The sequence below is a fragment of the Pseudonaja textilis genome, chromosome Z (assembly GCF_049901715.1).
Source record: "Pseudonaja textilis isolate UNSWEBS1 chromosome Z, rPseTex1.2, whole genome shotgun sequence".
NCBI lineage: Eukaryota > Metazoa > Chordata > Lepidosauria > Squamata > Elapidae > Pseudonaja > Pseudonaja textilis.
In genome coordinates, this window is record NC_142008.1 from 124,227,023 (window position 1) to 124,247,917 (window position 20,895).

General features: G+C 47.7%; 2 protein-coding genes and 2 long non-coding RNA genes across 5 annotated transcripts in view; 2 read left to right on the plus strand and 2 right to left on the minus strand.

Annotated features, from left to right (window-relative positions):
* Positions 1-20,895, minus strand: part of LOC148124369 (uncharacterized) — a 129,111-nt gene that overhangs the window by 295 nt on the left and 107,921 nt on the right. The gene's annotated exons all lie outside the window — the stretch shown is intronic.
* LOC148124370 (uncharacterized) overlaps positions 10,784-20,895 on the plus strand; it is a 110,952-nt gene continuing 100,840 nt past the window's right edge. Inside the window, exon 1 of the long non-coding RNA XR_015740348.1 lies at positions 10,784-11,032. This is a non-coding gene — a long non-coding RNA (uncharacterized LOC148124370). The remainder of the gene's footprint in view (positions 11,033-20,895) is intronic.
* On the plus strand, positions 16,470-19,329 carry LOC148124371 (RING finger protein 227-like). Of its 2 annotated transcripts, none has more exons than XM_087915293.1 (2): positions 16,470-17,668; positions 18,343-19,329. In XM_087915293.1, exons 1-2 carry the CDS (start codon positions 17,222-17,224, stop codon positions 18,352-18,354), a joined length of 459 nt encoding a protein of 152 aa, XP_087771419.1. In that variant the 5' UTR covers positions 16,470-17,221; the 3' UTR covers positions 18,355-19,329. The 2 variants fall into 2 exon arrangements, with proteins under 2 accessions (XP_087771419.1, XP_087771418.1); XM_087915292.1 differs by having other exon boundaries at positions 17,180-17,807.
* The window catches only part of LOC113451150 (ATP-dependent chromatin remodeler CHD3-like), a 48,888-nt gene continuing 46,806 nt past the window's right edge, over positions 18,814-20,895 (minus strand). The window contains 1 exon segment of the mRNA XM_087917110.1: positions 18,814-18,822. Within this exon segment, the coding sequence (XP_087773236.1) occupies positions 18,814-18,822 (9 nt within the window).

The following is a 20,895-nucleotide window of genomic DNA, read 5'->3' on the forward strand; positions in this document are numbered from 1 at the left end:
ATGCTGCTGCTGCTGCTGCTGCCGCCGCCGCCGCCGCCGCCGCCGCCGCCGCCGCCGCCTCCTCCTCCTCCTCCTCCTCCGGCGCACCGCGTCCACTAATCGAACGCGCTCGCTGCTCGCCCTCTTACTTATATAGTCGCGTGGAGCCCTCCCGAGCCACGCCTCTGAACGTTCCATCCAATGAGGAGCGGGGCGCGCGGACACCGCCGCACCCCCATTTTTGTCCAATCAGAAAGGGGCGGGGGACGGACGGACGAGGACACGCCTCCCCTTACTCGCGCGCTTTTCTTTAAGCGGGAAAAGCGGGTTGCATGCCGCTAATGGGCGGTGAAAGCAAAAAGGGGGCGGAGCTTGAGCTGAAGCGAGTGGAATGGCTGAGGTTTGGTCAGGTAGAAGTCGGTCTGGTGAAGCTCCCAGTTTCCTCATGGGGAGAAAAGCTAGATGGGCCTCTCATTTAGCCTTGGACAAATAGATAGATAATACAGATAGTCCACGATGTATAACCATTTATTTAAAGTTACAAAGGCCCTGAAAGAAATTACTTTTATGACCGGTCCTCACACTTACGGCCACCAGAGCATCCTAATTTGATCAAAATTCAAGCAACTGACATGTATTTCGGACAGTTTCAACACCTTGATCACCATTCGCCTCCTTACTAGCCTGTGTCCGACAAGCAAAGTCAATGAGGGGGGGAAGCTGGATTCACTTAACGACCACAGGATTCGCTTATCAACCACAGTGATCTATTTAACAAGTGTGGCCAAACCAAAAACAAAAAAGTTATAAAATTGGGCAGGACTCACTTAAGAGCTGCCTTGAATTTAGGTTTTCCGGCACACAAGCAAAGTCAGCGGAGGATTAGCTGAAGGGTTCCGTGATTCACTTAATGACTTGAGTGATTTGCTTAATAAAATGGGAATTAAAAGGTCGCAAACTTGGTTGCGGCTCAGTTGAACAGCTACCTTGCTTAGCAACGCAGGTTCTGGTCCCAACTGTTTCATAGAATAACAGAGTTGGAAGGGACCTTGGAGGTCATCTAGTCCAAACCCCTGCTTGGGCAGGGGACTTTATTCCAAATATTAGCCTCTACCTAGGATTAAACTCACAGTCTCCTCATTGTGAGGCGAGAGCTCCATTCATAAGTCAAGGACTCCATGTCTACAACATAACCAGTATCTGCAGTCAAGCAAATGCAGTTGCAAAAATCCAAACGGCATTTCTTAGTGCAATATATGCTGTACCAGGTTCTCTCCTGACTGAGAATTAATAATAATAATAACAATAATACATTTATTTATCTCCTTTATTCCTTAAACATGAAACTCAGTCAACGGAACATTTAAAATGTATCACAAATATAATTGACTGGCGCTGATGGTTGATATGGGTTTTTATAACAATACATTTTATTAGTATCCTTGGTATTGATATTAATATTAATGTTTTTGTTATTGTTTCATGCTTATTGAATAAATGATAATATAATAATAATATATTTATTGTCACTTTGAATGTACACTAAACGTGTACACTAAAATGAAATTTTGCTGCAAAGAGCTCTCAAAGGGTCACCACCTCCAATATATGCTACATAAACATAATGTTATGTCCTGGGAACTCTAGGAGTTCTCACTCAGGTCCATTCACTTTGTGGGGGCGTTCTTCCCCTTCACTCATTGGTTGGTTCTCCCCAGCAGCCAGCTATAAAAGCAGGCTGCGGGGTCCAACCAGTTGCTGATCGCTGCGAGCCAGTTCCAGGCTTGGCAAGCACGGTCAGTCCTTTATTGCTATAATAAAGTATTGTTGCACTCATGCTCTGGTTCAGCCTCTCTTTTTCCAAACTTAACACTGGCGACGAGGATGGGATGGCTACCAGAAGCACCATGCAACCGCTGAGTCACTATCTGCCGATCCGCAGCCAGAGAGAGCGATCGGCCGGCGATAAGAGCAACGCTGATCCGCAGCCAGATAGAGCGGTCAGCAAGCAGAAAAGAGCAACGCTGATCCGCTGACAGAGAAAGCGGTCAGCAAGCACTAGAAGCGAACGCTGATCCGCAGCCAGAGAGCGGTCAGCCAAAATTGAAAGTGAGAAGCGTCTGTAGCCGCTTGTTAGCCCAGCTACAGGAAAAGTGAAGCGCTGCGAGCCGCAGCCGCTCGTTTGTTTAGGCGCGAAATTCAAACGGCTGTCATTTGAATTTCAAACCTAAAAGGTACAGCGCGGTGCTGTAGTCAAGTCACTGACGCCCACACAGGCGCGAATTCAAACGCTGCCAACGGCTGATAGCCAAACCGTGTGCTAGTCCAGAGAGAGAGAGAGGATTGCGAAAAGCCTCTCCAGAGCTGAAATCACTTGCCTGCCACAGGCACTAGAACCTTTTACTGCTGCCCAGAGAGATTTCGTCCACAGATTGTTCTGCCGGTTTCATCACCATGAATCCCAATCCAGTCTTCCCAGCGTTCAGACCGGATGAGGAGAAGTGGGAATCATACAAGAACCGCTTTAACCATTACATCGACGCAATTGGGCTGGCTGATGCTGGGGAGCACCGGAAAAAATCATATTTCCTGATCTACTGTGGAGCCATCGTCTTCGATACTGCCACAGCCCTCGTGGCTCCACGTGAGTTGAAAAACGTTCCTTGGTCTGAACTACTTGAAATCCTCACTAACCACTATTCTCCCAGGCCTTCACAGATTGCCAGGCGATTCACCTTCCGTATGAGGAAGCAGTCAGACAAGGAGACCATCAATCAGTACATGGCCGCCCTCAGAACAGCAGCACTGCATTGTGGGTTTGGAACCTACCTGGAGGACATGCTCCTCGATCAACTAGTCTGCGGGGTCAAGGACCTCCACCTTCAAAGGCGCCTTCTCGCTAAAAAAGACCTCAACCTCGCGCAAGCCGTCGAGGAGGCCTTGGCAGCAGAACTGGCAGCCCACTCAGCCACCGAAATTCAGGGCCCGACTTCCAAGCTAACGACAGTTCCAGTCCACTCCGAGGAGGTGGTAGCAGAGGAAGCCCTTAGTGATGAAAACGACGTCCACCGCCTCTCCAACGCCAGACACCCGCAGGTAGGAGCCAAACAAGAAAACATCGGGCCACCCAAGCACATCACCCTGTGCCTAGCCTGTGGTGGACCTCATCTGAGGGCCACCTGCAAATTCAAAGGAGCCACCTGCAATACCTGCCATAAAAGGGGGCACATCGCGAGAGTCTGCCAAGCCTCTCAAAACTCAGCACAAAGGCACCCCCCCTTCTCACACTCTGGACCGCAGAGGCAAGTATTGAACTGTCGCACTCACCACCATGCTAAGCACACTTGCCACACTGTTAGTAAAATCTCTCTCTCTGTTTTGTTAGAAGTTAAACCGTGCCGCATGGAGGTTGACACAGGGTCAGCGCTCTCAATTATCTCGTGGAACACCCTCAAGAGGCTCCAGCCCAGCCTATCAACTAGCCGGCTCCAGAAGTGCCAGTTTAGCCTGAAGGACTACCAGGGGAAGACCATTCCTGTAATCGGCAGAGGCAAGTTCCTTGTCAATTTTAGAGCTTTTAAAGGTCACCTACCTCTAGTGGTAGTTAACGGCAATCTCCCCACATTATTGGGGCTCGATTGGTTTCCCCATCTCGGCCTAGGGCTAACAGAAGTCCATGCTGTCTCAACCTCTGACACTGACTCCTTATTCGCTGATTACTCAGATGTATTCAGCGATGAGCTGGGGTGTTATAACGGTACCCCAATCTCATTCTCAGTCGACCCCCAGGCAGTTCCAATCAGGCTAAAACCGCGTAGGGTCCCATTCGCTATTCGGCCAAAACTAGATGCGGAATTGGATAAACTGTTAAAACAAGGGGTCATTGAGCCAACAGATTTCGCCAAATGGGAGACGCCCATTGTCACACCCCTCAAAAAAGACGGTAGCCTGAGAATTTGCTCGGACTACAAGACCACAATCAATAAGTTTCTACAAGTTAGCGCTTACCCAGTGCCCGTCATTCAGCATTTATTACACACTTTTGAACCTGGCAGCATTTTTGCCAAATTGGACATGTCTCAAGCGTATCAACAGTTCCCTGTTGACAACCAAACAGCGGAACTCCAGACCATTGTCACTCACAGGGGTGCTTTCCGATGCAAGCGTCTCCAATTTGGCGTAAGTGTTGCCCCAGGCATTTTTCAATCCCTCATGGAGCGGATTTTGCAGGGCCTCCCTGGTGTAGTACCCTACTTCGACGACATCTTAGTCTCGGCCAGGGACAGACCCCAACTCTTCCAGAGAGTTCGAGCAGTGTTAGAGAGGTTCAGACAGCATGGCCTCAAGTTAAAAAAAGAAAAATGTGCCATTGCCACTAGACAGGTGGACTTTCTGGGTTATAAAATTGACGCCTCAGGCATTCACCCCCTGGAGTCCAAGGCTAAGGCAATTCACGAGGCACCCACTCCAACCTCCAAAACTGAACTACAGGCCTTCTTGGGGCTATTGAACTTTTACGCGTCCTTCTTGCCCCATAAAGCATCAGTGGCAGAACCCCTACACAGATTATTGGATAAAAAATCACCTTGGCACTGGGGTTACAAAGAAGACTCTGCTTTTCATGCCGTCAAATCACTACTCACGTCAGAGGCGGTACTTATTCAGTTCGACCCCAACCTTCCATTAGTGCTGGCAGCAGACGCATCCCCCTTTGGAATCGGGGCAGTATTGAGTCACAGGCTTCCCAATGGCTCCGAGGCTCCCATTGCTTTTTTCTCCAGGACGCTCTCTGCAACAGAGCGTAATTACAGCCAGATCGATAAGGAAGCTCTAGCAGCTGTTGCAGCAGTGAAGAAATTTCACGAATTTCTCTTTGGCCACTTTTTCGAGCTGGTCACGGACCACAAGCCCCTCCTGGGTCTACTAGCTGGGGACAAACAAACCCCTCAAGTCCTTTCTCCTAGAATGACGAGATGGACCCTCTTCCTAGCGGCCTACTCCTACAGACTCATACACCGCCCAGGTAAAACATTGTCCCACGCTGACGCTCTCAGCCGCTGCCCCTTGCCGGCCCCAGCGGAAGACCCTGCTCCTGTCCACGCTATTTTTGAGGTCACCCAATTGGACCTCCCCATCACTGCCCTTGACATTGCTGCTAAAACCAAGGCAGACAGAACACTCGCCCAGGTGCTGGACTGGGTGAGGAGGGGGTGGCCGGGTGATAATGTCGAAAATAAATTCACACCTTTCAAGACCCGCCTGCAGGAATTATCCAGTTTGCAGGGCTGTCTACTGTGGGGCACTCGAGTGGTCATCCCGACCTCACTGCGTACCCGAGTCCTGGAGGCGTTGCACGAGGGACACCCTGGCATCGTTAGAATGAAGGCATTAGCACGCAGCTACGTATGGTGGCCGGGCCTCGACGAGGACATCGTCAGATGGGTAAGTTCCTGCAACATCTGTCAGGAATCCCGTCCTGCTCCTCCTATTGCCACCCCTACTAAATGGGAGAGCGCCAACGCTCCGTGGTCCAGAATTCACATCGACCTGGCCGGCCCATTGCATGGGAAAATGTTCCTAGTGGTCGTGGACTCCTATTCTAAATGGATTGACGTAGCACAGCTATCCACGACCACCACACAAGCAATCACCAAAGTATTAACTCGCCTGTTTGTAACACACGGGCTGCCTGACTCCATTGTCTCCGACAATGGCCCACAGTTCGCATCAACCGAGCTCAGCCGTTTTGCTGCCAACCTGGGCATCCGCCACATTTTCACAGCCCCATTTCATCCTGCCAGTAACGGATTGGCTGAAAGAGCCATCAGGACCACTAAAGAAGCCCTGGCTAGGTTCAGCAAGGACGATTGGCACCACAAACTCTCGCGTTTCCTGATGAGCCAGCACTCAACTCCATGTTCAGTCACCAATAAGTCCCCAGCGGAGCTCCTGATGGGCAGGCGCCTGAGGACTGTATTGGACAGACTTCACCCACAATACTGCCCTGACTCTCCCCTCGCTTCCACATCGGGGTTAGACATTTTATCTTACAGGAGCCTGTATTCGCGAGGAACTTCGCTGGAGACCCCCTGTGGATCCCGGGCGAGATCGTGCCCATCACCGGACCCAGGTCGTATCGAGTCAGACTGGAGGACGGCCGTGTCTGGAGAAGGCACCTGGACCAGCTGCGTAGGCGTCACAGCACCCTCGCTAGCAGGGACCCAGAATTACAAAACGAAGGGAGACCTCAGCATCAACCCCACATTAACATCATTCCCGGCGACCAGCTTACGCCAGCAGCCATCCCAGAAAGCCCGAACACGGACAGCGGCGCCCAGACGGCTGACCAGTCCGATCCAGTCAACGGGAGCACGCCCCCAGTGACCAACCCTACGAGTCCCAGGCCTGCCCGAACCGAGGGGCACGTTGATGACACTTACCCGGCGCTACCTTCCCAGACAGACCCTGAGCGGACAGACAGCGTTCCAGAGCTGCGCCGTTCCGGGCGCCAACATAAACCTCCTGCCTACCTCAAAGACTATGCGTGTTCGCATCTGGGGGGAAGGGGTGTTATGTCCTGGGAACTCTAGGAGTTCTCACTCAGGTCCATTCACTTTGCGGGGGCGTTCTTCCCCTTCACTCATTGGTTGGTTCTCCCCAGCAGCCAGCTATAAAAGCAGGCTGCGGGGTCCAACCAGTTGCTGATCGCTGCGAGCCAGTTCCAGGCTTGGCAAGCACGGTCAGTCCTTTATTGCTATAATAAAGTATTGTTGTACTCATGCTCTGGTTCAGCCTCTCTTTTCCCAAACTTAACACATAACAAAATAAATAAATTCAGAATTATGCATATACCCACATACTTATATGATGATACCCCCCAGTATTCCCAGTCAACGCAGGCTGGGGATAATGGGAGATGGTGTTCCCCAGCTGCATTTTGCTGCTGGAGCACCACATTGATCTGTGGGTCTGCTTCTATTTTTTATTTAAAATTAGCTTAGACTGGGTTTTTCTCTACTACTACTGGTTAAATTAGTGCAGCCAAGATAGGAATTTTAAATAGTTTCCAATTATTGCAGTTGGTCAAGTATCCTGTAACACACACACACACACACACACACACACACACACACACACACACACTGTCTTCCTATCATCTTCATTTAATGACCCCCAAAATCCCTTGCAACTGAATGGAGAGTATGTATGTGTACCTTTGTATTGTCTGTTTACCTACAGGTAGTTCTCGACTTATGACTATAATAGAGTTCAAAATGTATATAGCTAAGCCAGACGTTAAGTGAGTTTTGTCCCATTTTAGGACTTCGCTTGTCAGAAGGCCCCAGAAGGACATCATGTGACCCGGGATTCTGCAACCGTTATAAATATGAGTAAGTGGCCACCAAAATCTGTTCAATTTTTAAAAATTTCTTGAATTCAGTTCTGAACCTAATTTGCAATTCTGGCTAATTTTGTAGCCCAGAAGCTCTTAAGTCATTTCAGAAAGTTACTGCTGCAGACTATATTTTTTAACATGGCAGAAAAGTAGAAGGATCCTGTAGTGTATTCAAATACAGACTTCTAATACTACATTCCTATTGGTTAGTTAATATAGTATAACGATTGGTTAAGAACAACTAGTTCCGATTAGCCGCATAAGCGGCAGGAAGTTTAAACACATGCCCTTGGATGCGAGCCACGAGCAGCCGCTATAAAAAGGGCTGCTGTGGCTCGACTTTAGTTGAAGTTACTGGTTGCTAATAAAGAGCTGATTTCAACTCTGGTATCCGAGTCTGCTTTGTCTTGGCGATAGAATACTGGCGACGAAGTGGGATTGAAGAGACAAAGATCGTAAGCACATGGCAACGATAGCCGAAGGACCAACGAGATGACCGGCAACAATTCGCCTCCTGCACCGTTCAACCCAGCCGAAGAAGACTGGGAGTCATACATTGACAGATTCCTGAGGAAAGGAAACGACATGCAAGAAAAAATCAACACCATGCTCACCATCCAACATATAACGCCAGGCACAGCAACAAACAAAAGCCCAGCTGAACTGTTAATGGGCAGAAAGTTGCACTCCTATTTGGACAGACTACACCCCACTTACAACCCCGAAAAGCCAGCAGACTCTTCCAGTAAGTACCGCTCCTTCTTGTCAGGCGACCTGGTATATGCAAAAAACCTTACCGGAGAACCGTTGTGGTTACCGGCAACAATCACACAAATTACAGGTCCCCAATCATACCGACTAGTAACAACTGATGGCAGATCGTGGAAAAGACACATCGATCAATTATGGTCACGATACATCGAACGCAACACTGACACTTCCCGCAACATGGAACAAACAATTCTACAAGCACCACCAGAAATTAATAAAAAAAAACAGAGGGGGCGGGGAACCTTCAAAGAATAAAGGAAATGAAAACCCTCCAGTAACAAACCACCAACCAGAAGCGGAAAACCCAGGAAAAAATAAAAATTACTTACAATTAGACGAAGTTAATAAAAGAGATCTGAAGGAGAACCAGGAAAGAAGCAGCCAAGCCAACTCTACCTGCCCGTACACCTTGCAGAGGAACAATGAGGACCATCCAGTCAACCCAACAAGGCACGGCGGGAGTGGCATGGCTGAGGCACCCTTCCAGAAGGTTCCAAGGAGAGGAGTGGAGAGGAGCGGAGAGGAGCGGAGAGGACAGCAGGCCTGTCCGAACCGGCAGAGGCCAACGCAGAGACTGAACTGCGCAGGTCAACAAGGACTCACAAAAGCCCCACCTACTTGCGCGACTACGTCCCGTAACATTGGAGCAAACCAAGAGGGGAGGGGTGTAGCGTACTCATGTACATACTTCTAATACCGCATTCCTATTGGGGAGTTAACATATCTTAACATTGGTTAATAACGACGGTTTTGGATTGGCCGCCTAAGCGGCAGGAAGGTTAAATAAATGCCATTGGTTGCGAGCCGCGAGCAGCCGCTATAAAAAGGGTTGCCGCAGCTCGACTTTAGTTGAAGTTACTGAACGCTAATAAAGAGCTGAATTCAACTCCGGTCTTCGAGTCTGCTTTGTCCTGGCGATAGAACAAAGCTATTCTCCAAAGCACCTGAGGGCAGGATAAGAAGTAACGGATGGAAGCTTAACAAAGGGAGATCCAACCTAGAATTAAGGAGGAATTTCCTGACAGCAAGAACAATTAATCAGCGGGAAGAAGTTGTGGATGCTTCATCACTGGAGATTTTCAAGAAGAGCTTGGACATCTATTCGTCTGAAATGAGCAGGGAGTTGCAATAAGTCCCTTCCAACTCTGCAACTGTATATTCTATATAAAGCAATGACTCAACTAGAGATTTAGCACAAGAATTTTTCATCCCTTGGCTACTTTAAACTGGGTGGGTTTCAATTCCCAGAATTCCCCAGCCAGCCTAGCTGGGGACCCATCTTAAAGCACCCTGGTTGGGGAATTCTGGGAATCTATTCAACCATAAAGTATTCTGGCTGGAGAATTCTGGGAGTCGAAGTCACCCATCTTAAAATGCCCCGTTTTACATCACAAGATGGTTATTAGTAGGTATGTTTGCAGATTTCACAACCACAACCACAACCCCCCGAGCAATTGTTCATCACACATGCACACACCAACGTCTGACCCAGAAAAGAGGGACCTCACCGTGCAGCCATTCCCCGCTATTTCAAAAGCCCTCAGGATACGCTGGGTGTTTAACTCCTTTGTCAGAGATCATTTCAGCTTCCAGGAATGAAATTGGCAGGAGCTTCTGCGCTGAACCAGTTTGAAGGCTTCCTGTTTACCTGACTGATCGGGTTGCTGCTGCCTTGTTCCAGGTACTCTGGTCCTGCCCTTCAAAAGCAGAACTCAAGGAGCAAGGCAGAAAAATCAAGTTTCCTCAGTTTGCCAGAGTCACAATTTCATCCTGGGCAGAGCCAGCACAAAATGAATTTGCTTTAATTTGGTAAATCTGGGATAAGGTCTCCTGCTGGACTAGATGACCTACAAGGTCCCTTCTATTTTAATTCTGAATTTAATTTTAATTCTGAATTCCATTCTACCGTATTCTAATTCTGAATTCTATTCTAATTTTAATTCTGAATTCTATTCCAATTTTGAATTTTATTTTATAATAATTCTGAATTATATTTTATTCTATTCTGTTCTCAATTCTGTTCGCTTCTCTTCTATTTTCTCTTCTCTATTCTATTCTAATTCTGAATTCTATTTTATTCTATTCTCAATTCCGCTCTCTTTTCTTCTATTTACTCTTCTCTTCTCTATTATTTATATTCTATTCTACAACTCCAAGAATGCCCCAGCCAGCATTGTTAATTCTGGGAGTTGAAGTCCATGCAACTTTAGGTAGGCAAGATTGAGAAACAGTGCATTAAATATTTTTATTTCCTAGATCCCACAGGATCTGTTCTATTGCCAAGATAAAGCAGACTCGGATACCGGAGTTGAAATCAGCTCTTTATTAGCAACCAGTAACTTCAACTAAAGTCGAGCCGCGGCAGCCCTTTTTATAGCAGCTGCTTGCGGCTCGCAACCAAGGGCATGTGTTTAAACTTCCCGCCACTTATGTGGCCAATCAGAACTAGTTGTTCTTAACCAATCGTTATGCTGTATTAACTAACCAATAGGAATGTAGTATTAGAAGTCTGTATTTGAATACACTACACCCCTCCCCTGTTGGTTCGCTCCAACGTTACGTGACATAATCATAAAGGTAGGCGGGGCTCTTGTGAGTCCTAGTTGACCTGCGCAGTTCAGTCCCTGTGTTGGCCTCCGCCGGTTCGGACAGGCCCGCTGTCCTATCCGCTCCTCTCCGCTCCTCTCCTTGGAACCTCCTGGAAGGGTGCCTCAGCCATGCCGCTCCCGCCATGCCTTGTTGGGTTGATTGGGCTCCCGCCGTGCCTTATTGGGTTGATTGAACAGTCGGCGTGGTCTCCCTGCATTGTGTGCGGGCAGGTCGAGTCGGCTTGGCTGCTTCTTTCCTGGGGTTCCTTCAGTTCTCTTTTCTCAAAGTCTTCTAATTGTAAGTGATTTTTATATTTTTCTGGGTTCTTGGTTTCTGGTTGGTGATTTGTAAAAGGACCATTTTCATTTTCTTTATTATTTACGGTTTCCCCCCCTCCGGATTTTTTATTATTATCAGGGGATGTTAGGAAAAATGTTTGTTCCATGTTTCGGGGAACGCCGGTGTTTCATTCGATGTGTCACGACCATAGTTGATCAATGTGTTATTTCCATGCTCTGCCGTCCGCTGTTTCTAGCCAGTATGAACGAGGGCCAGTGATTTGTGTGATTGTTGCCGGTAACCACAATGGTTCTACGGTAAGATTTTTTGCATATACTAAGTCACCTGATAAGAAAGAGCGGTACTTACTGGAAGAGTCTGGTGGCTTTTCGGGGTTGTAAGTGGGGTGCAGCCTATCCAAGTAGGAACGCAACTTTCTTCCCATCAACAGTTCAGCCGGACTCTTGTTTGTTGCTGTGCATGGTGTTATATGTTGGATGGTGAGCATGATGTTGATTTTTTCTTGCATGTCTTTTCCTTCAAGTTTTTCTAATGCTTCTTTCGTGTAATGAACCACGCGTTCCGCTCTTCCGTTCGCTGCCGGATGAGCTGGCGCTGTCAAAGCGTGTCTTATTCCATGTTCTGCTAGGAATTGTTCAAAAGCCAAGGCTGTAAATTGTGGCCCATTGTCCGATACTACTACATCTGGTAGACCATGGGTGGCGAAAAGTTTTTTAAGTTGTTTGGTGATGGCTTCTGTTGTTGTTGAATTCATGATAATGACTTCCAACCAGTTGGAATAGGCATCCACGATGATTAGGTAAGTATACCCTTTTGTGGGGCCGGCAAAGTCCATATGGATTCTTGACCCGGGGCCTCTGGGTGTCTCCCAGTCAAGAACCAGTGCTGAAGGGGGGATGGGTCTGTGGGACCATTTCAATTTGTAGGGTCTGTGTGGTGGGAGCCGGATCGTCATCATGACCTGGCAGTGGTGAATGGTTTAATGCGTCTGCGTGGGGTATGGCTTTCCCTGGGCGATAAATGAGTTTGTAATTGTAGGCTGCAAGAAATTCTGACCATCTTGTCATTCTTGGGGACAGGATATTGGGGGTGGCCCTGTCTCTGGCTAGGATTCCCAATAGTGGTTTGTGGTCGGTAATTAAAGAAAATGTCCTACCGTATAGGTATTCGTGGAAACGTTTCACCCTCACACCCGAGATGGCTGCCAAGGCTTCCCTGTCCAGTTGGCTGTAGTTCTTTCAGTCTTGGACAGCATCTTGGAATAAAAGGCGATCGGTGCTTCTCTGCTGTCTGGTAGTGTGTGGCTAAGTATTGCACCTATTCTGAAGGATGAAGTGTCTCAGGTGACAGTTAGAGGTAGTGTGTTACTGTATTGGATCAATACAGATTTTGATGAGATTAAGTCTTTAATTTTTTGGAATGCTGTTTCCTCTTGGTGACCCCATTTCCAAATGGCTTTTTTATTGAGGAGTCTATGCAGTGGTTCCGCTACTGTTGCTTTCTGTGGCAGAAAGACATGATAAAAATTAATGAGTCCCCAAAATGCTTGTAAATCCGTTTTGTTTTTTGGTCTGGGAGCTTCCTTTATCGCTCGTATTTTATTTTATTTTTTTTGTGGGTTGGCAAGTTGTCATTTTTCTTTTTTACCTTTGAGTCCGGCTTCTCTAAATTTTGCCCAAACTGCCCTTAATCGGTCTTTTAGGTTTTTTTTGTCTTTGGCTGATATTAGTACATCATCGAAGTAGGGAACCCCACTCCTTTTAATCCTTGGAGGAGGCGTTCCATTAGGCTCTGGAAAACGCCAGGGGCTACGTTGACACCAAATTGTAATCTATTGCATTTAAAGGCTCCTCTATGTGTTGTGATGGTTTGCGCTTCTGCTGTCTCAGGATCAACGGGTAATTGTTGATATGCCTGTGCAAGGTCGAGCTTTGCAAAAATCCTTCCCTCTCCCCAATGAATCCAACACCACAGATGCACACAGACCCATCAGGTTTTATGGGGGTTACAATAGGGGTTTCCCATCTCTCATGGTCGATTGACTCTAAACACCCCTTGTGCGATAAGGTTGTTCAGTTGCTCATCAATTTTAGGATTTAATGCAAATGGTACGCATCTGGCTTTAAGCCTGATAGGGGCTACGTTTGGGTTTAAGTTAAATGATATAGGGGTCCCACGGTACTTGCCTAAGATCCCGTCGAATACGTCATGGAATTCCTCCATTTTTCCCAGTTCGTCATGGTGACGCTGTTGATTCCTGTCACTTCAATTTCTAGAGGCTCGAACAATTCTAACCCAAGCAGGCTGGGGCGATCTCGGTCAACGATGGTCAATGAGAGAATTTCAGTGTGTTTTTTAAACTTTACCTTGAAATGTCCCAGTCCTACCATGGGTATCTTGTTACCCTGGTAGTCTTTGATGATCAGGCTTTGCTCTTCGAGTTCTTTTCGTTGTATGTCTGGTATCAAGTTTTTTATCGTGTTCCATGATACCATTGATAAATACGAACCAGAGTCTACTTCCATTTCACATGGCTCCCCTTCTATCTGGATGTTGATTCGAACCTTCTTAGTGTTTGTTGTTCTGGCCGTCCCAATAGCGATTGTCTGATGTGTCTCTTCCTTCTCGTTGAGCCGTTGATTCCTATGTTCCCGGCTCCAGCGACTTCCGGTTGGCTTCTCCTTAGTTCTGAGGGGGGGCGGGTACTGCCTCGTCTTTTGGGACTATAGCTCTTTTTGTTTCGGCAGACCCTTGCAATGTGCCCCCGTTTCTCACAATGTCTGCAGGTGGCATCCAAAAAACGACACTCAGAACGCGGGTGATTTCTCCCACATCCCGCACACTGAAATTCAGGTTTTCTCCCTCGTTTCTCTCTCCGGTTTCTTTCTGAATGGAGTCTGGTTACCTCTTCGTCTTCATCTTCGGAATCGGTTGAGGATTCGATATCTTCATGCTGCGAGGTTGTGGCAGCGTGCTTTTGGGCTCCCTCTGTTTTCTTCTCTTTATTCAGGCTTGGACTGTTCTATTCATCTGCTTCATTTTTGCTGCAGACTTCTTTGCGACTTCAGCGGCAGTTGCTTCAGCAATGGCTTCGTTTGCGGTGATGTTGGGTCGGTTTAGCAGTTTGCTCTGTAGGGTAGCGTCTCTCAATCCAAGGACTGTGCGATCCCTCATGGCTTCATCCATGTTGAAGAACTTGCATGCCCCACTCCAATGTCCCTTAGTGCTGCTACGAAGTCTCCAATACTCTCACCTTCTAGTTGGTCGCGCTTGTAGAATTAATGTCTCCTAATGAGATTGGATACAACCGGCGCGTAATCGTTTCTCAGCATCCGATTTAGGTCTGACCATGCCATCTGTTTAACATCATTGAGTCTTGCTAATGCCTCCGCCATTTTGAACATAGTCAGGCCGCAATGCGTTAGAAATACGGCTCTCTTTCTCTGGTCGGTGATTCCTTGCAGTTCGTTGCTTTCTAAGAAGATCAGGAATCTGTCAATGTATGACTCCCAGTCTTCTTCGGCTGGGTTGAACGGTGCAGGAGGCGAATTGTTGCCGGTCATCTCGTTGGTCCTTTGGCTATCGTTGCCATGTGCTTACGATCTTTGTCTCTTCAATCCCACTTCGTCGCCAGTATTCTATAGCCAAGACAAAGCAGACTCGGATACCAGAGTTGAAATCAGCTCTTTATTAGCAACCAGTAACTTCAGCTAAAGTCAAGCCGTGGCAGCACTTTTTATAGCGGCTGCTCGTGGCTCGCATCCAAGGGCATGTGTTTAAACTTCCCGCCGCTTATGCAGCCAATCGGAACTAGTTGTTCTTAACCAATCGTTATGCTGTATTAACTAACCAATAGGAATGTAGTATTAGAAGTCTGTATTTGAATACACTACAGGATCCTTCTACTTTTCTGCCATGTTAAAAAATATAGTCTGCAGCAGTAACTTTCTGAAATGACTTAAGAGCTTCTGGGCTACAAAATTAGCCAGAATTCCAAATTAGGTTCAGAACTGAATTCAAGAAATTTTTAAAAATTGAACAGATTTTGGTGGCCACTTACTCATATTTATGACGGTTGCAGAATCCCGGGTCACATGATGTCCTTCTGGGGCCTTCTGACAAGCAAAGTCCTAAAATGGGACAAAACTCACTTAACGTCTTGCTTAGCTATATACATTTTGAACTCTATTATAGTCATAAGTCGAGAACTACCTGTAGGTAAACAGACAATACAAAGGTACACATACATACTCTCCATTCAGTTGCAAGGTATTTTGGGGGTCATTAAATGAAGATGATAGGAAGACAGTGTGTGTGTGTGTGTGTGTGTGTGTGTGTGTGTGTGTGTGTGTGTGTTACAGGATACTTGACCAACTGCAATAATTGGAAACTATTTAAAATTCCTATCTTGGCTGCACTAATTTAACCAGTAGTAGTAGAGAAAAACCCAGTCTAAGCTAATTTTAAATAAAAAATAGAAGCAGACCCACAGATCAACGTGGGGGTCCAGCAGCAAAATGCAGCTGGGGAACACCATCTCCCATTATCCCCAGCCTGGGTTAACTGGGAATACTGGGGGGTATCATCATATAAGTATGTGGGTATATGCATAATTCTGAATTTATTTATTTTGTTATGTTTTATGTAGCATATATTGGAGGTGGTGACCCTTTGAGAGCTCTTTGCGGCAAAATTTCATTTTAATGTACACCGCTTAGTGTACATTCAAAGTGACAATAAATATATTATTATTATTATATTATCATTTATTCAATAAGCATGAAACAACAACAAAAACATTAATATTAATATCAATACCAAGGATACTAATAAAATGTATTGTTATAAAAACCCATATCAACCATCAGCGCCAGTCAATTATATTTGTGATACATTTTAAATGTTCCATTGACTGAGTTTCATGTTTAAGGAATAAAGGAGATAAATAAATGTATTATTGTTATTATTATTATTATTAATTCTCAGTCAGGAGAGAACCTGGTACAGCATATATTGCACTAAGAAATGCCGTTTGGGTTTTTGCAATTGCATTTGCTTGACTGCAGATACTGGTTATGTTGTAGACATGGAGTCCTTGACTTATGAATGGAGCTCTCGCCTCACAATGAGGAGACTGTGAGTTTAATCCTAGGTAGAGGCTAATATTTGGAATAAACTCCCCTGCCCAAGCAGGGGTTTGGACTAGATGACCTCCAAGGTCCCTTCCAACTCTGTTATTCTATGAAACAGTTGGGACCAGAACCTGCGTTGCTAAGCAAGGTAGCTGTTCAGCTGAGCCGCAACCAAGTTTGCGACCTTTTAATTCCCATTTTATTAAGCAAATCACTCAAGTCATTAAGTGAATCACGGAACCCTTCAGCTAATCCTCCACTGATTTTTTTGGTGTTCCCAGAAAGCTAAATTCAAGGCAGCTCTTAAGTGAGTCCTGCCCAATTTTATAACTTTTTTGTTTTTGGTTTGGCCACACTTGTTAAATAGATCACTGTGGTTGATAAGCGAATCCTGTGGTCGTTAGGTGAATCCAGCTTCCCCCCCTCATTGACTTTGCTTGTCGGACACAGGCTAGTAAGGAGGCGAATGGTGATCAAGGTGTTGAAACTGTCCGAAATACATGTCAGTTGCTTGAATTTTGATCACATTAGGATGCTCTGGTGGTCGTAAGTGTGAGGACCGGTCATAAAAGTAATTTCTTTCAGGGCCTTTGTAACTTTAAATGAATGGTTATACATCGTGGACTATCTGTATTATCTATCTATTTGTCCAAGGCTAAATGAGAGGCCCATCTAGCTTTTCTCCCCATGAGGAAACTGGGAGCTTCACCAGACCGACTTCTACCTGACCAAACCTCAGCCATTCCACTCGCTTCAGCTCAAGCTCCGCCCCCTTTTTGCTTTCACCGCCCATTAGCGGCATGCAACCCACTTTTCCCGCCTAAAGAAAAGCGCGCGAGTAAGGGGAGGCGTGTCCTCGTCCGTCCTGTCCCCCGCCCCCTTTCTGATTGGACAAGAAATGGGGGGGGTGCGGCGGTCTCCGCGCGCCCCGCTCCTCATTGGATGGAACGTTCAGAGGCGTGGCTCGGGAGGGCTCCACGCGACTATATAAGTAAGAGGGCGAGCGAGCGAGCGCGTTCGATTAGTGGACGCGGTGCGCCGGAGGAGGAGGAGGATGGCGGAGGCTGAGGGTGCAAGCGAAGCGAGGTCCGAGCTGGAGTGCGGCATCTGCTGCATGCCTTACGACTGCTGCGGGCGCGCGCCCCGTCGGCTGGGCGGCGCGCGGGGCTCCTGGAAGCCCTCCCGCTGCCGCCACGTGATCTGCTCCGCCTGCGTCTGCCAGCTGGCGCGCGAGGGCTGGTGGGAGCGGGTCACGTGCCCCTACTGTCGGACGGTCACTTCCCTCCGCGAGCGCGGCAACCTGCTGGCGGCCGGCGTGAGGCGCAGCAGCGACCTCTGGAGGCGCCGTCTGGTCCTGCCGCCCATCGACAGCGAACTCTGGCAGCGGGTCTTGCTCCAGAAGCGAGAACGGGACCAGGCCGGCCGTGTGGAGCGCTTAGCCGGGGACGAAGACCTCGAGGAGGAGGACGACGACGAGGAGGAGCAGCAAGAGAATAGCGAGGTCGTACAATGGCGCCCCTGGCGGACGCTAAAAAAACTCCTAAAGGGAGGAGGAGGAGGCCAAGCGCATGCGCGCGGTGGGAGAGGGCGGGTACGTGGTGGTTCCGGCTCCACGTGGCGGAGACAGCAACCAATCAACTGTGAGTGTCCTTCCCGGGAGGGAGGGGAGTGGGGGGGGGGGCATGAGGTTGGCGGGCTGCGGGGTGTGGGCAGGACGCGTTTTGCGGAGGGGACCAGTTTGCAGCACCCCAAAGCCCTCGAACCTGGCTTGAGCGCCCCCCCCCCGTTGCATTTGGCTCGATGTTAGCCTGTTGGAGCTTTTGTGTGCAGCTCAGGCAACTTCAACTCCCAGAATTCCCCTGCCAGCTCTCTTCCTCCTCCTCCTCCCCCCGCCGCTTTTGCTGAACTCAAGCTCTGTTACGCTTACTGCATATCCACCGTCTCTTTAAGAAAGTTACCCGGCATGGCTGTCTGTCTGTCTGGGGAATTCTGGGAGTTGAAGTCCACCTATCTTAAAAGGGCCCAAACTCGGAGAGCCCTGATTTAAGACTTGTGGACTTCAACTCCCAGAATTCCCCAGCCTGGCTCTTTTTTTTTTTCTTTTCCCCCCACTTTGCTGAAGGAATCGCAGGCCTTCTTTTCTCTCTGTTAATGTCAGTCATTCTCTTCCCTTAGGTTCGGAAATGAAGGACTTGGCCCTTGTGACTTGCTGTGTTACCTGAAAAGCCATGGGAAGTATTTTGTGGCCAGTTGTATCAAGGGGACTGGCTACCTGGAGAACGTAGTTGTTGACAGCGGCCCAAGAAGAACGGACAGAAAGACATTCTTCTCTGATGCCCTGGCAAAATGATAACAAACCCACCTGTCTAAAAAAAAAAGAAAGTAGTATTGAATCCTTTTTATATGGCTGGACGCAGGTCATTGATTCCTCGGAGACTTAGGACAAAGAAATACTATGCTTGTTTACAGTGGTTTTTTTTTCCTCCAGTCCGAGAGGCTGAACTATTTTGCACAGCAGACAGCACGAAGAACAGTAAAGACGTTGTGAAGACTTTATATTAATAGTTGCCTCCAGAAGCAGAATGGACTCTTTTTTTTTTTTTCTAGGAATCTTATTTCTCTGGTTGGATTGGAACTTTCTTTGCATCATGGGCCCTAAATGGGGAAAAGAAACCCATCAAATCTGACGTTTAGGGATATATCTGGTCTGTAGGAGGAAACTTGACCTCTCGATCTTGGTTTCTTAGATGAGGAACTGAAATAAAATAGGTCCAAAGTTTCAACAGCTCCCGAGAAAATAACTTTTGTTTTTCCCCAGAGATAAAGGTTCCCTTGTGTGATTGTTTTCAATAAGATCACGGAGTTGCGTCTTTTGTCAGGATTTCTTTTCCTTTCATTGTATGGACTATGAACTGGGAAAGGGTCCTTTTTCTGCTCCTGTATGTATGTAAACCGTTTGCCTCTGGAGGCTGAGCTCTTGTGAGCTCTTGCCACTTACTTTCAAATGCTGTACGTGTTGTTTGTTTTTTTTTTAAAAAAAGAATCCATTTCTGTGAAATGTCTTTGAAACAAACCCTTCCTAATTTAATATTTATTATCCTGCTTTCATCATTTGGCAGCTGAAGTTATTTAATGTTAATAAAGCATAAGATTTTGAAAGTTTTTTTGTTTGTTTGACGGGGACGTGATTGAAAGGGATATGCTGCCTCTGCGGCTCAGGCAGAAACACACCAGCCGACATTGTGGTTTCTACAGTCAGCACGGATAACCAGATCCCCAGGCCATGGGCCACAATGGGGGGGTTGGGGGGGGAGAAAGGAAACTCCCCTAAAGGATTTTGGGATGCCGCCATCTTTCCTGCAGCTTCTGAGTTCGATCCAGGTGGAGGCATTCGACACAAGACTTTTTCCCCCACAAGGAAAAAGAGGTGCGCTGCTGCAAGCTTCCTCTGGCCATATCCTGTTTTGCCAACAGCTCCCGACCTATAATCTTCCCCCCAACCTCGCGTGGCCTTGCCGCTTCGGATGCACGGGAAGCCACTGAGTCACTACGCCAGATGCCGCCCTGGGCCGTTGCGGCAGGCAAACTTGTGCAAGCCACAACTGCGTGGCGGGATGCGTGACTCAAGCTTCTGGAGGCCAAAAAGAGCCTCTCATTTTCCAAACAGCCATTTGGGAAAACACCTGGGGGGGGGAGAGGAAACTAATTGGACAGTTAGCCCCCAAATTTGGAGGGTTTTCTTTTTGGGGGGGGATGGGGAAGCCTCCAGATTTCTGAGGAGTCGTCGAAAGGGACAATTTTAGTTGAACAGGTGAAGCGATTCCTATTTCAGAGGGTAAAAAAAATTGTGCTGTGTCGAGTCGTTTGAATCTTCCTGGACTTGCAATTAGTTTTACATATAATTAAGATGGAAACTTTTACAGTGAGTAAACCGGGACTGTGGCTGTAGGACATTTCACCATGTTCAACCAGTTTTCCCTGCTAGTTTTGGGTTTTTTTTTTTTTAAAGTCACAGTAGCCTGGCTCATGATGTGCTAACGTACAGGCGGTCCTTGCCTTATGACCGGTTGCTTGCTTAATGGTTCCAAGTTACAAAGGCAAAGAAAGTACTGACGACCCAGGTTTTAAAATTCCAATGTTTGCCCCGGTTGTGTGACGGTAGCCGATTGTTTAAGGGCGTTTGTGTCGCCTTGCTCGTCCCCTGAGCTCCATCTCTCGTGTTCACCCTCTGTCCCTGCTCCCGTCTCTACAAGCGGTTCTAATCCTGAAATGCCTTGGCCTGACTGGCCCCGCCCTTCCCCAATTTCCAACGGAAGTTCACCCCCCACCCCCACCCCCTCAATCTCTCGGGTTCAAGCTCATCTCCCCCCCCCACAGATTCACGGCGGTCCTTCAAATAACAGGGAGGGAGCCACCACGGAGAAGGCCGCCTGGCTCCCACCAGAGGGGACCCCTAACTTCCCTGCTCTGTTGGGCCACATAGATGGAGCTGCGAAAAGGGGGTCCTCCAATTCAGGACATTCGCAGTATCCTATGGTCACGTGACTCTGATTCTCCCACACACCCCCTTTTGTTTTTTTACTGGAAACACTGAAGACCGTTTTAAAAAGCCGCCGATATTTGAGAAATGGTGCCAGGCTAGACCTGAACAGGCTTATTCCTTCACACACACACACACCCCAACTAACCCCACCGCAACTACATCATTAGCATCCCTCCAATTTTGGG